This window comes from Argiope bruennichi, chromosome 9 (genome assembly GCF_947563725.1).
Source record: "Argiope bruennichi chromosome 9, qqArgBrue1.1, whole genome shotgun sequence".
NCBI classification, from domain to species: domain Eukaryota; kingdom Metazoa; phylum Arthropoda; class Arachnida; order Araneae; family Araneidae; genus Argiope; species Argiope bruennichi.
In genome coordinates, this window is record NC_079159.1 from 2,569,004 (window position 1) to 2,582,249 (window position 13,246).

The following is a 13,246-nucleotide window of genomic DNA, read 5'->3' on the forward strand; positions in this document are numbered from 1 at the left end:
ATCATAATGCAAAGTTGATACTGTAATTTATTATCTCAAGTAATACTTCATTAAGCACCATAAAGCAGAATACAAAATTTGCATTGAGAAAAGAAATAAAAAAAAAAAACTAATTACATATATAGCATTTGATTTTTATTTCTTCAATAATATCAAATTCCTGACTTGGCCAAAATATAAAGCTTTCCAGGAATTGTTTTAAACTTATGAATTAGCTAAAGAGATATTATTTGTAGTGCCTAGCATTTTAAAAGGTAGATCAAAAATTTTCATTACAATTCAAAATTCAATTTGAAATCTAAGAGAAAAAATAATCTGAAAAATACAAAAGAGGACTGAGTTTTGAAATTCTCAAAATTTATCCAAATTTGGAAAGATAGTTGATGAATGTTCAATATGATTTCCACATAGACACATTGCTTGCATTTGTATGATATTAAAACTCCTTGCATATCTGCTGCATTAATACTGACATTTCATTTATGGTAAGTTTAATTATATTAATTTCCTTCTTTGAAGCAACAAGGTGGCTATTTTGGAATTGTGGCCAAAAAAAGTCAACATCTAAGCTGGCACACCACCCCTTCATCATGTTTTTACTGCCAGATTTAAAAAATATTAGATTCTCCTACATAAAAGTTTTACAGAAAAAAACAGAAACGGAAACTTTTGGCCATAAAGAGCAAATCATGTTTGGTGCTTTGATCTAAATTTAATGAAAAGAACTGCACATAAATAGGATTATTGCCTTGTTAACTCCACAAAAAAATTATGGAATAAGAAAAAGAATATCTCAACTGTAGATAAAAATATGCAACCATGAAAAATCTATCAAGTATTTTTTTTAAATCAAAACAAATGTGATAATGCTCTAATTTGTAGAGCTAAAAATTATCACAATCATTCTGCAATTGTGGACGGATCCACTTTTGCTAAATTTTTTTCTAAGCACACAATCTCATTCATGGTACTCTTTCCAAATCTTAACATAGTATGGAGGTTTCAGCATAAGTTTAGAAAAATTGGGCTGCAGATAAATTTTCAAACAATCATTTTTTGAAGCAAAAATGCAAGAGGGCATATATTTCAGGGTCAATAACAAAAAACTAAGAAAACCCTCATCATATATGCATCAAACAGATTTTTAACAGTAGTGACAATAAAAGTTGATGATTTCTAAATAAGGCGCAATAGCATTTTGAAATAGAATTGAAATTTCTGAAACACTTTGTCAAATTTTGAAAATTTTAAAATTCTACATAAATGAAACATTATACTTAATATTTCAATTCATGTGTCTAATGTTTATCAAATAATGCACAATAAGACTGCTGTATGATAATTAACTGATTATATGTTCAATATGCCAATAAATCTTTCAATACAATTCACAAGAAAAATTATTTTAATATTTTCTTTTGAGAAAAAAGAAAATTCTTTGTAGACTAAATATACATACAAAATTAATATTAATCTACAAAGTAGTAATGCATAAAATTTGACTTACTTCAAACTGAAATTGAAAAAATCGTAGAAATTTATTTTCTAAGAAGAAAGAAAGGAAAAAAATTAGCAATGTAAAACAAAATTATTTAATATCAAAAAAATATTAATTCTAACAATATCAAAAGAATATAAAACACCAATAAATAAAAATATGCATTTCAGATCCTTTAATGCTAATGGACTTCATAAATTTACCTCATATCAATAAAAAAGAAAAGTAAATTTTAATATTCATATTAAAATAATCTTCATAATAAAATTATCCATTAAAGTTTTTTCAAAATAGTTATCTTTTATAACAACAAAAAAATAAAAACAGTCAGTAATTTCTTACTTTTAGATAAATATTCTTCAGATATTGATACAAAATTTACACTAGCAGATTCTAAAAAAGGAAAATTGGAAAGAGATGGAATAGCAGTTGATCTGGTTAATATTTTATTTAGAATAGGCCAGTCAGCAAATTCACCCAATGATGAGCATTTCATAACCTAAAATTTACAAATGAAGAGATTATCAGAAAAATGAAAATAATTAAATGACTCATTGAATAATTTTTCACATCAACAAAATTTTAAAATAATTTTATTAAAACTATTAACATGCATTAGATTGCAACTTTTGTACCATAATACCATATGATTTTTTATAACAATTTTCCAGCAGTTCCAATGAAATTTTAATTCTTTTTAAACTACATTTTATTTAAAAATTAATATGTCTATTTAATTAAATTTCTAAGAATGCTTTGCTCCAAATGCAGTTTTACTACTCTAATTTTTAAACACTAATTCTTGAAATATACATGTTTATCATTTAATTATCATTATTTGGAATTTTCTTTAATTTTTAATAGACATTTATTTTAAAACATTTTAGGAAATCTATTCATGAACCAGGAAATAAAATTTAAAAAGAAAAACAAAAGACCAATAATAATTCAGATATTGTAATTAAAATAAAAGCATTTGAATTAAACAAATCTATTAATTCAAAAGCTTTATTTCCTACTGAATTAAAACACCATTACATTTTTAAAATTATAATAGAAAGTCTCTTCAGAACATAAATAAATTTTTATTACATTCCCAAATAAACTGAATAATTTGAAATAACACCTATGTAAATTTTAAAACATCAAAAATATTACATTTACCATAAAATACTGTATCTTGATCAACTGACTTTCATTTGATATTATTTATTTCATTACTTTAAATATACATGTTAAAATATTTGATTGAAGATTATCTTGCCTTTATCTTTAATTCAAAATGGAATCAATAGAAAATACTGAGAGAGCTATTCAATTCAAGAATAGCTCTCTCAGAATGAATAGCTCATGAATTTATTCTCCATGATTATATAAAATATTAGAGAAAGTTATAAAATTCAAATAAAATCATTCAAAAAAATATTTTTCAGTCCAAATAGGATGAAGGACAAAATATGCAATTTTACCTTTGATGGTGGAATGAAAGGTACATTATTTTTTCAATAATGGAAAATTAAATATCAACGATCAATTAAGCTTAATTCGAAAATAATATCAAATTTTAAAACTACGCAAAGATTACATTGGGTACAAATCTCACAAATTTAGAGTTGTAGCAAACATTGAAGGTGATACTTGAAGTTGGCAAATACTCTCCTCATCAATTTTCCACACTATGTCAGAAGAATGGCATTTTGTCCATAACAAATTTAATAATCACATCAGACCAGAATTTATGACAGATCTACCGTGGAAATGGATTTCAAATGTAGCAACCTCTTGTACTGATGCAGACCCAAGAGCCTCAAAAGTATATTAAGAACTAGGGACTGTGTCAACATATTGAAATATATAGTGTATATCATAAGTTTATAATTGGTAATAATTATATTTGATTTTCCTGTCAAATTGTTTATAAAAACTTATCTTGTATAATATAGAACAACCTTCAAACATTTAATCTGCAGAACTTTTTTAATTATTTAACTTATTACTTTTAAAAACACTATATATAATAATATTTTATTATTATTCAATTAATCCATAAAACTTAAGTTTTAAAATGTTTTATTATAGGTTATAGAAATTATCAAATACACAAAAAAAGTTTTTTAGTAACTGGGAACAGTGATAAAATTATTAATATTGAAAATACTAACCCATTTAAATAACTTTTCACACAAATGCTGACTAAAACTCTCATCTTGAAGAAAGTATGTATTCTTTAAGCATAATAATAAATCTTGAAAATGAAGCTGATTCATGACATAATCCATTATAGCATTCTGTGTCAAATGAAGTCTACAGTAAAAAAATAAATAAATAAATAGATAAATTCTTAATAGTAATAATTATTTTCATCCATATATCATTAAATACATCCTTTAGTTTTGTTTTAGGTATGAAATGGAAAAAAAATACTATTCAAAACTCAAAAGAGAAAATGCTCAAACATTTGTTTTGATATCAACTAAAAGCAGAAACAGTATTTTTTAATTATGATTGTTAAAGGCTAATTTACAACACATTATATGGAATTTAAAAGGAATTCATGCAGAAGGAATAAAATATTTCTAAATTCTACCTTTGATTAATACAGTTTTTAACAATTCACTAGGCGATTCTCAATTAAATTTATTTCAATACTAATTCAATGAATTTCTTCAATAAGCGGTTCAAATAGTTTTCCATTACAACTTATTCAACAAAAGTGTATTCTATATATTATAAATTATGAGTCAAAAGTATAATAAATTATACATACAGCTATATTTTAGTAAATACAACCAAATTTAACATGTACAAGCAAATTTCATTTAAGCTCCCAGAACACATTTCAGATGTTATATTTTAACAAGAACCACAAGAAATGGGGGGGGGACCTTTATCAGAAAAGCACTGGAAAATTTTTGAAGGAAGAAAAAAATTATAATCATCATAAATATAGGTTATCTATTAAGAACAAATAACATGTTGGATAAAGTATATGCATAATAAATGGGGGAGGGGGGTAATTTTTCGAAAAAGAAAATTTTTTCATGATTTTTAGTCATTTTCAAAGAAAACAGAATATTGCTTTAGTGATGGAATCATTTACCTCATTTATAAAATTTCATTCCCATACATAAAAAAAAATTGGTTATTACATTGAGTAATAATTCATAAGCATATAATAAATTTATTTTAAATTTAAAATTTATAGTTTAAAAATTCTACTGAGCATTTGACAAAGTCTGTCTAATTTTTCTTCTTATTATTTTTTCTAAAATGTCCAGAAATCAATAGCAGGTGGAAATTTAAGACATTACTCCTTCTCCTTATATATCACAAGTCTCGCATGTATCTTCAGTGGTCTTAAGACCTTGATTAAATGTAAATGGTGCAGAATATAAGTATTATTTCCAATTAAAATACTATTTTAAAGATCTGAAACTATGCAAAACCCAATAAAATTTAAATATAATATCATGTACAGCAATAAATTTTTTTTCAAACAATTTGAAATATTTTGAAAATGTTTTTCATTTCTGTGCATTCGGTTATTCCTCTCTTTTCCTTTTTCGAGAGAGGGGAATTCGGCAAGATAGCATTTATTTAAATTTCCATAAACATGAATTCATGGTATAAATTTGTTAGAATACATGTTATAGTAATCTGTCTCATTTTTTTTTCTTGGGTATTTCACAATTGAACACCACATGAATACATGTGCTACTCATATCTCCATTAAAATTTCATTTATCTCAGATAAAATCTAATTTAAAGAAAATCATAATAACAAACTTACATTAACTAAGTGAAATTTTTTTTAATAAATCAGAAGACAATGACAGTAACATCACTAATTGTCTAAAATATATCTTTATTATTCTTTATGCTTACCTCATGTTCAAAACATCCCTGAAATTATATAGCATCAAATTTTGAAGAGAAATCAGCTGAATAAATAAATATATATTTTCTTTTTTATCCCCATACTCACTGACTAACAGAGAAAGTAAGCAGTCCATGAAAGAACCAGGAGGGAATTTAGCTGAAAGCGTATAATGCATACATTTCATTATAATCAAAAATAATATGAAACAAACAAATGGAAATAAGATTTAAAAAAATATATCAAAATAATTTATAAGGTATGAGAATGATTAATGAGAATAAGTAGAAGATTTTTAAATTTGATTACAAAATACAATGTAAATGTTATTTAGCCTGCATCATATGCAAGCTAAACATACTTTAATCTTTATTTTAAGAATTATTATAAAACATGAAATTAATAATCTTCTTTCCAAATATAGTGAAAAATAATAGCAGAGGAAACAGGCAAACATTTTATTTGTTTAATCACAAAAAAAAAAAAAAAAAAAATCAGACATATGTTTTTATGTAACACTTGCTCATCTACAAATTGTTTTTTCCATAAGATTATTTGGTATACATGCTGATATTACCAGCCTCCTATTTACTGACAGTTTCGAGATTATGACAACCTCTGTGTTAATAAGATACCAAGATAATTACATTATGGTTTCATTTGTTTGCAATGTTTTTAATTATTTGGAAATTTATCATGAGGGCCATAAATGTCAACAAGTGCCAATTACTTTTTTTATTATCTTATCAAAGTAAGCCAAATTTCATTTTAATAAAAAAAATAAAGATATAAAAATTTACAAATAATATTTCATAAATTTAGTACAGAAATAAGTGTTTAGCAAAACAAAGAGAGAGAGAAAATAACTCACTAGAGGACAATTTATAAATCATTAAAATTTTGAATTATATTAAACAAAAATTACCACATTATGCATGTAATAATTTCAAATTAGCTACATCATTAAAATAATTTTCTAATATCTTTGCATAGTAACTTTAAATTTGAAATTGCACTGGCTTTTAATTTTTCCATGAAAACAAAATGCTGAAGTTAGCAAATTCATTTTTAAACCACATAAGATTGAAATTCTTTCTGATGCTTGCTCTGTTTTATCATTCCTGTTTACCAACTCAGTTTACCACTTTGCTCTTGCCATGACTTGGACAAAGAAATCTTCACAAAAGATAAAAAAAAGTGGACTATATTCATAAAATTCTGAAGAATAAAAGCAATTTAAAAACTCGATAACTGCTTTTTCACTCCAAATTTTGCATATATATTTGTTTTCAAAATCTCAGATATTACAAAAAATTTTTTTCCAAATGTTTGTTGATTTTTTTTTCTTTCAAAACTGACTTTTTAGTTCATTAAATAGAGACAGAAAGATCTTTTTCTAAAATATTTGCCTGGAATATAATGAATTTTGCCATTACTTATACAAAATAGCAATTCTAATCATTTAATCAATAGGGAAAATATTTTAAAAAATGAAAATTATATGTTGTGTTGTTTGAGTCAATAAAGGTAGTCTGAAAAAAAAAATTACAAAGTCTAAATCTTTTACAGTTTCTCAGCACAAAATAGTTAATAAAATATTCTTGACATACTAAACATTTTGAACAAACAGAGTACCATTATTATGTCATTAAAACTAGCTATCATAAAACTTTAACTGCCATTATTTCAGAAAATTTTAGAACATTTCAATGGCTCTCTCATGGAAAATCTTTCAATCAGTGGGCAATGCTAGCTCAAAGCAATAATTAAGTTGCTTAAAATAATGAAATGAATGGCATCATAACTCAGTCTATTTTAGTAGCCAAAAAGTTCAGACATTTTTGTTTAAAATATTAGAATGTTGATTAAATATAATTATATATCATATAATGCAAATATAATTATTAATACATTAAATTTCCTATTTTTCCAGCAAAACAATTATTAATAATAATAACATAATACATAATTAATTACAACATACAAAGAATTTTTCAGTTGGATGTAAATTATTTCTAACAGTTTAGAAATTAATTATTGAATCATGATTACAGTTGATGACCTACAAATAAAAATAATATTAAAAAAATTATAAAACCCAACATATATTATGCATAATACTAGATTTCAAGGAGATTATCTATCCATTAAGTACAAATATAATTATGTTAATGATTTGCATTGATAATACACACTTATTTGAAATGAGACCTGCACTTACCTAGTTGGAATGAAAGTGATTCTGTTATTTCGGAAGATTCGAATTCCTCTTTTGGATTTGAATAAGTTATTTTATTTGGCATGTTCTGAATACTGAATTTATCATGAGCTAAATAAGAATTCGTCATGTCCTTTTTTTGAGAAAATTTCCAAGAATTCAGGAAAAAATTTTGCTCTTTTGAAGCAGTCAAATCATTGGCAATAACAGTTATGAGATTATATCCATAAGTAGAAAACAAAATTCCAACACTTTTATGCAATATGCCATCGAAATTCTTTACTTCTTTTACTAATGTAATGTTAGGAAAGGATTTACATCTTTTCAAATTCACATGTTGATCATTCTTTTGTCTAAAAGAATACAAATTTAAAATTATTTGAAAAAAAACATATTTACTTATATTATTACATTTTTTTAGATGTTTGAAACCAATTATTAACTTTAATCAAATTCATAAAATAATAAAAACAAATTAGATTTCATTCAATATAATGTATAAATAGTGAGCATATGTTCCTCTAGAATTATAAGTATTTGTGAGCGAGAGAAGAATAACCACTTAGCCTATTAAGGTGCCATTATTTTTAAACACTTTTTTCTTACTTTTCATAAGAAATATTTAACTTGCAAAAAAAATCACAATACAACATATTTTCTTTCATCACATAATTTTAATCACTAGAAGATTGAATGTAATGTCAGAAGTAAAAATAATCACTAAATATAGATAAAACTACTAAAAATTAGTTATCTATAAAAATTAAATACTGTTCTATTATTTTTGCAGTAAAAATTTTTAAAAATTGATTTAAATTTGCAAATGAATTTTAAGAAGACATAATGCATGGAAAAAAAGAGAGAGAGAGAGAGAACTATTTATGTAATGTTTCAAACGTATAATCCAAGACATTTTTTCAAGGGGTATTTTTAAAAACACTTAAAAATTATTTTGATATGACTTTTAATAAAAGATATTTTATTTGAGCTTTTTAAAAAAAAAATCATGGTTCTGCAGCAGTGAAAAAAAAAATTACTTTTTTTTTTATTGTGATAATGTGATATAAATTTTTTTATACAACTGAACTACTTAAAATATATTTAGATGCTTAAAACAATTATTACAACATTTCTAAAAAACACTTGACAAAATAGGATAAATTTCAAACTTGCACCCTACAAGCTATAACTTACATATCATGAACTGATTCAAATGTAGTTACATAATTCAATTGTTCTGCAAGAAAAAAAAATATAAAGATAAATTGAGAAATTATAAGCTGAATACATTCATAATTCAAAATATATCCTTATCCAATCTTATTTTTCATTTAAAAAAGGTATAGTTTCAGATCATTTTCAATTATTTATAAAATTTATATTAAATAACTTTTTACAATAAAATATTAAAATCCAAACATTAAAAAAAAATTTATATTAAATTAATGATGTACATAAGCAAAGGATTTAACAGATTATTAGGGTCATTTCTTTTTATTATTTAATATTTGCACATCAGGTACATTGAATAGTTTATCTTCCTTCTAAGTACATGCAATTTGTTCAAAATTCCTAATAAAATTTTAAAACATTATCTTACCTTCATTTTATTGATAAGAATCAGTATAAATTACAGAAAATGATAGTAATTGTAAAGCAAAAAACATTTTATTTTTAACACTAAAATAAAGCACCATAATGCAAACAAAATTACATTAGATTTTGAAAAATATACCATCCATAGATGAAAAACAATAGAAATATGCTTGATTTTATTTTCATACAATTTTTTTAATGCACTAAAATATCAACTAGTTTGATTCAGTGGATATTCAGTTTGAAATATTTATAGAGTTATTTGAGAGCAAAAGGTAATAATAAAATAGATTTTAGTAGCTCTTGATATGTTTCTCACAATTAAAACTTTTGAGAATACCAAAGTGAACTGTTTTTAGCTACTGAAATAATCTAATAAAAACAAGACATTCAAGACATAATTGGAATTATAATGTTTTGATCAGAGGTTGACCAAATAATTTTCTGCAGAGAATCACTTGAAATTAACTTACTAAAACAAACCTTGCATTTCTTTTAAATATACATGTATTTGTGTGCATGCATACAATTCAAATTTTGCAGCCTTTTAACATTCTTTTTCTCAACAGTTAGATTTAGAAAAAAAAAACCAAAAAAAAAAAAAAAAACACTTTTAATTCAAGATTAATGCAGATCTTAGAATCTAATTGCTATAACTTCAACTGTTTGACATTAATCCTATTAACTTCATAGGCTTCTCAAGGGGAAACGTCTGCTTTGAACTCATAAAATTTAACCATATCTTTATAAATGTCTCTATTACTCTGGCCAATCAACAGAGACCACGTCACTTTAGTTATCAATTACAGTTAGAAAGTACACATTCAAAATCATAAATTCAATAATCAAAACTTGTCATCAACTATTAAAGACAGATAATCCAATAAAAGGTACTGTTAAAGCAAAAACTCTTCTCCTCAGTTACCATGATTGCTACATATGTGTTTAAGGAATTTTTTTTTCAGATAATGATTTTCAGAGAAGTTGTTCTCACATAAATAGGAATTAGTGATTTTCATTTTAAAAATGACAAAATTTTTAGCTTTCTTTGAATTTTAGACAAAAAAGGTGTTACACTTCTACATTTTTTTTTTCTTTTTTATTTTGTATGATAAAAAGAAATAAAGCATTGAACTTACTTTCAATTTTTTCAGCTAAAATCCTTTGATCAATAAAAATCTGTTGTCCAATATAAAATTCATCTTCAGAAAAGTTTCTGCCATTTTTATGTTTCAATTCAAATGTTTCTTTGTTTAAAATGTATTGTTCACATTCGGCCATTCTACATTTCACAGCATCATATGAAAACAACATGGAAAGACTGGGGGGTGCATTGCATGTCATATAGTCTAGGCTGAACATCTACTCAAAAAAAAAAAAAATTTAAATTCAAGAAATAAACTTTTGTTAGTTCAAGAGAAAAACAACAATTTTATTTAGATTTTTGTAATATTATGTCAAATGAAATTATTTTTCCAGATATTATACAAAGAAAGAATAAAAGAAAATCAATAAATGAATTTTATTTTCCATTCTATTATTAAAAATATACATCTATAAAAAATAAATTTTAAAGTAATGACATTAAAATAATAATTTTAACTAAGAAAATCTATAAAATTCCATGAATTATTTACAATTAAATATCAAAGCTTCATTAAAAATAAAATGTTAGCCTTTTCACATTATTAATCCTTTTTTTAATTATATAAAGTATTAAAAAAATGGGCCTTGAAAATCGGCATAATTTTTAAAAGTCATGCTTTTATTTCAAAATATCATTAGAAAATGTGATTTAATAAATAATGAATATAAATTTAAGACCTATCATGTGAATCACAAACCAAATTCATTATAAAATTAATTTATAATTTTTGATATATTTAATTATGTTTAATAACAGAAACAATAAAATGAATTTAATACAACATGAAATTAATTATAATACAAATTTGCATGTGAATTGCCTTACATGCTGAATTAATTATAATACAAATTTACAATAAAGGAACAGCAAATAATTACCTGTACATCACAGTTTTGTAATAGTCTCATAGTTTTTCCACATTCCAAAATATCATGTGAAAATTTTTTTATCTCATATGGCAAAATTCTCATATTATCATCTTCATGTTCAGTATATGCAAATTTCCAATATAGTTCATCTGTTTGAAAAATAAATTATGTAATATTAATTTTCAAACAGAAAAATTAAAAATGAATTATAAAGTCCAACATGAATACTATGATTGTTTTCTGATGTTCATTTATACTAACAAACTTATTTGAATTTTCAAAATTTCTTTGATAATTAATTAGATTGAAGTATGATTTACTTTATAAAAGTATTTCCTGGTAAAAATGAAATAAAAGTATCGATAAAAGATACAATTAACATCAAATATTTTTGAATTTTTAAGACTTTATTGAATAGTTATTATTTATGAATGGTTTTGTGAAATTCCAAAGAAAAGATTAGCTCATAATTTTACAGTAATTTATTGAATCCACAAGCTTTATTTTAATGTAATTAAAAGTATTCAGCATTAAATTAAGATATTTCTGCTCAATAATAAATTTGCTAAAGGCTATATTCCAAAAAGTCAAAAAATTACTATAAAATAAAAACCAGGCATGATTTCAAGTAGTTCAAAATATTAATGCAATGCAAAAAATTAATGTTATAAGCAAATTTATTCATTAAACTCTTATATTAATGAAGTAATAATGAAAATATTTCTTTTTAAATTATGAAATTAATGTGGGATGTGGTTTATTATATCATTTCATAAGATTTTACTTAGCATTTTGATTTTTCAATTCTTTTTTTTAAAGTAATTGCTATCTAAACAAAAAAAAAAAAATGCAAAGAATGAAACAATTTTTTTTTTTAAGAATTAATACACTTAATTTCTTTTGTGATCAATATCAAAAAATCAATTCAGACAGAAAGATATTCAATTCCACATAATCTGATATATGTATACTAACAAACAACAGATCTCAGTAATTTAAAGTAGAAAGAGAATAGTTTGTGAAAAATAAATGATTTTGATTACCTCACCAGATATTGAAAGAATTACAACTAAAATCTTTATTCGTAGAATCCTAAGATTCTTAGATTTTCTGATTCCAAAGTTCCAAATGCATTTTCATGCAAAAAGAAAATATATTTCCTGCTTTCTCTGCACAGAACTGAGACTATTATTGCTCAAGAATGTTCTACATTCTGTCTTATACCTCTAGATAGTTAATTTTTGGGTAATATAATAGCTGTAAAACAGAATTTGAAATCATAGACTGAGAGACCAGTTTTAGAATTGAGAAAGAAAATTTTGAAAAAATATGATTTCAGAATAAAAACTTTTTAAAGCATTGCAGATATTTAGATCCTTAGTTTAAGAATACTGCAAAGAAATTCACCCAGTACAAATAAAAGTATAATTTTAAAAATGTTTTCCTTTAATAGTATAATTTGTTAAGTCTTGTTTAAAACTAAAAAATTAACTATGCTTAACTGCATACTGCAAGATTATCCAATATAAAATATCCAGTAAGAATGTTGAGTTTGCTTTCCTGTACAGTGAAATTTCCATACATCAATTTTTTTTTTTTCTATGAAACTTCAAATTCCACATAAAATTCTTTGAAGAATGTCTATTGCATTTAAACCAAAGAATGCAAAATACCTTTTCTATCCAAATACTTTCGATCCTCTTCAATTTGGAATTCATCAAATGGATCACAGCAAATGCCTTCAGACATCCATTTATTTAGAAAGCTTTAATAATAATAATAATAGTAATAAATTATTCACAGCAGAATCAACACAAGTTAGTCACATCACTTCTAAAAACACATAAAAACAGATTTCAAAAGTATATCTTTACCAGATATTAATATGATATTTAATTAATATGTAAACTTATTTTCTATTTTATTCTAAGACTTTTTCTAATTAATTAAAAAGGCTTTTGCATTAAATGCCTTTAAATAAAAATGTCTTCATTTTGTAAATGCAACAAATTCATAAAATATTTTTCACTTTTTTTTTTTT

At 23.7% G+C, this 13,246-nt stretch overlaps 1 protein-coding gene across 4 annotated transcripts in view; it reads right to left on the reverse strand.

Annotated features, from left to right (window-relative positions):
• The window catches only part of LOC129985229 (gamma-tubulin complex component 6-like), a 58,334-nt gene that overhangs the window by 10,386 nt on the left and 34,702 nt on the right, over positions 1-13,246 (reverse strand). For all 4 annotated transcript variants that reach the window (XM_056095172.1, XM_056095175.1, XM_056095174.1 and 1 more), the window contains exons 13-21: positions 12,879-12,970; positions 11,215-11,354; positions 10,329-10,551; positions 8,788-8,830; positions 7,597-7,946; positions 5,384-5,534; positions 3,661-3,802; positions 1,841-1,997; positions 1,508-1,545 (exon numbers count right to left, since the gene is read on the reverse strand). In XM_056095172.1, the coding sequence (XP_055951147.1) occupies positions 1,508-1,545; positions 1,841-1,997; positions 3,661-3,802; positions 5,384-5,534; positions 7,597-7,946; positions 8,788-8,830; positions 10,329-10,551; positions 11,215-11,354; positions 12,879-12,970 (1,336 nt within the window). The remainder of the gene's footprint in view (positions 1-1,507; positions 1,546-1,840; positions 1,998-3,660; positions 3,803-5,383; positions 5,535-7,596; positions 7,947-8,787; positions 8,831-10,328; positions 10,552-11,214; positions 11,355-12,878; positions 12,971-13,246) is intronic.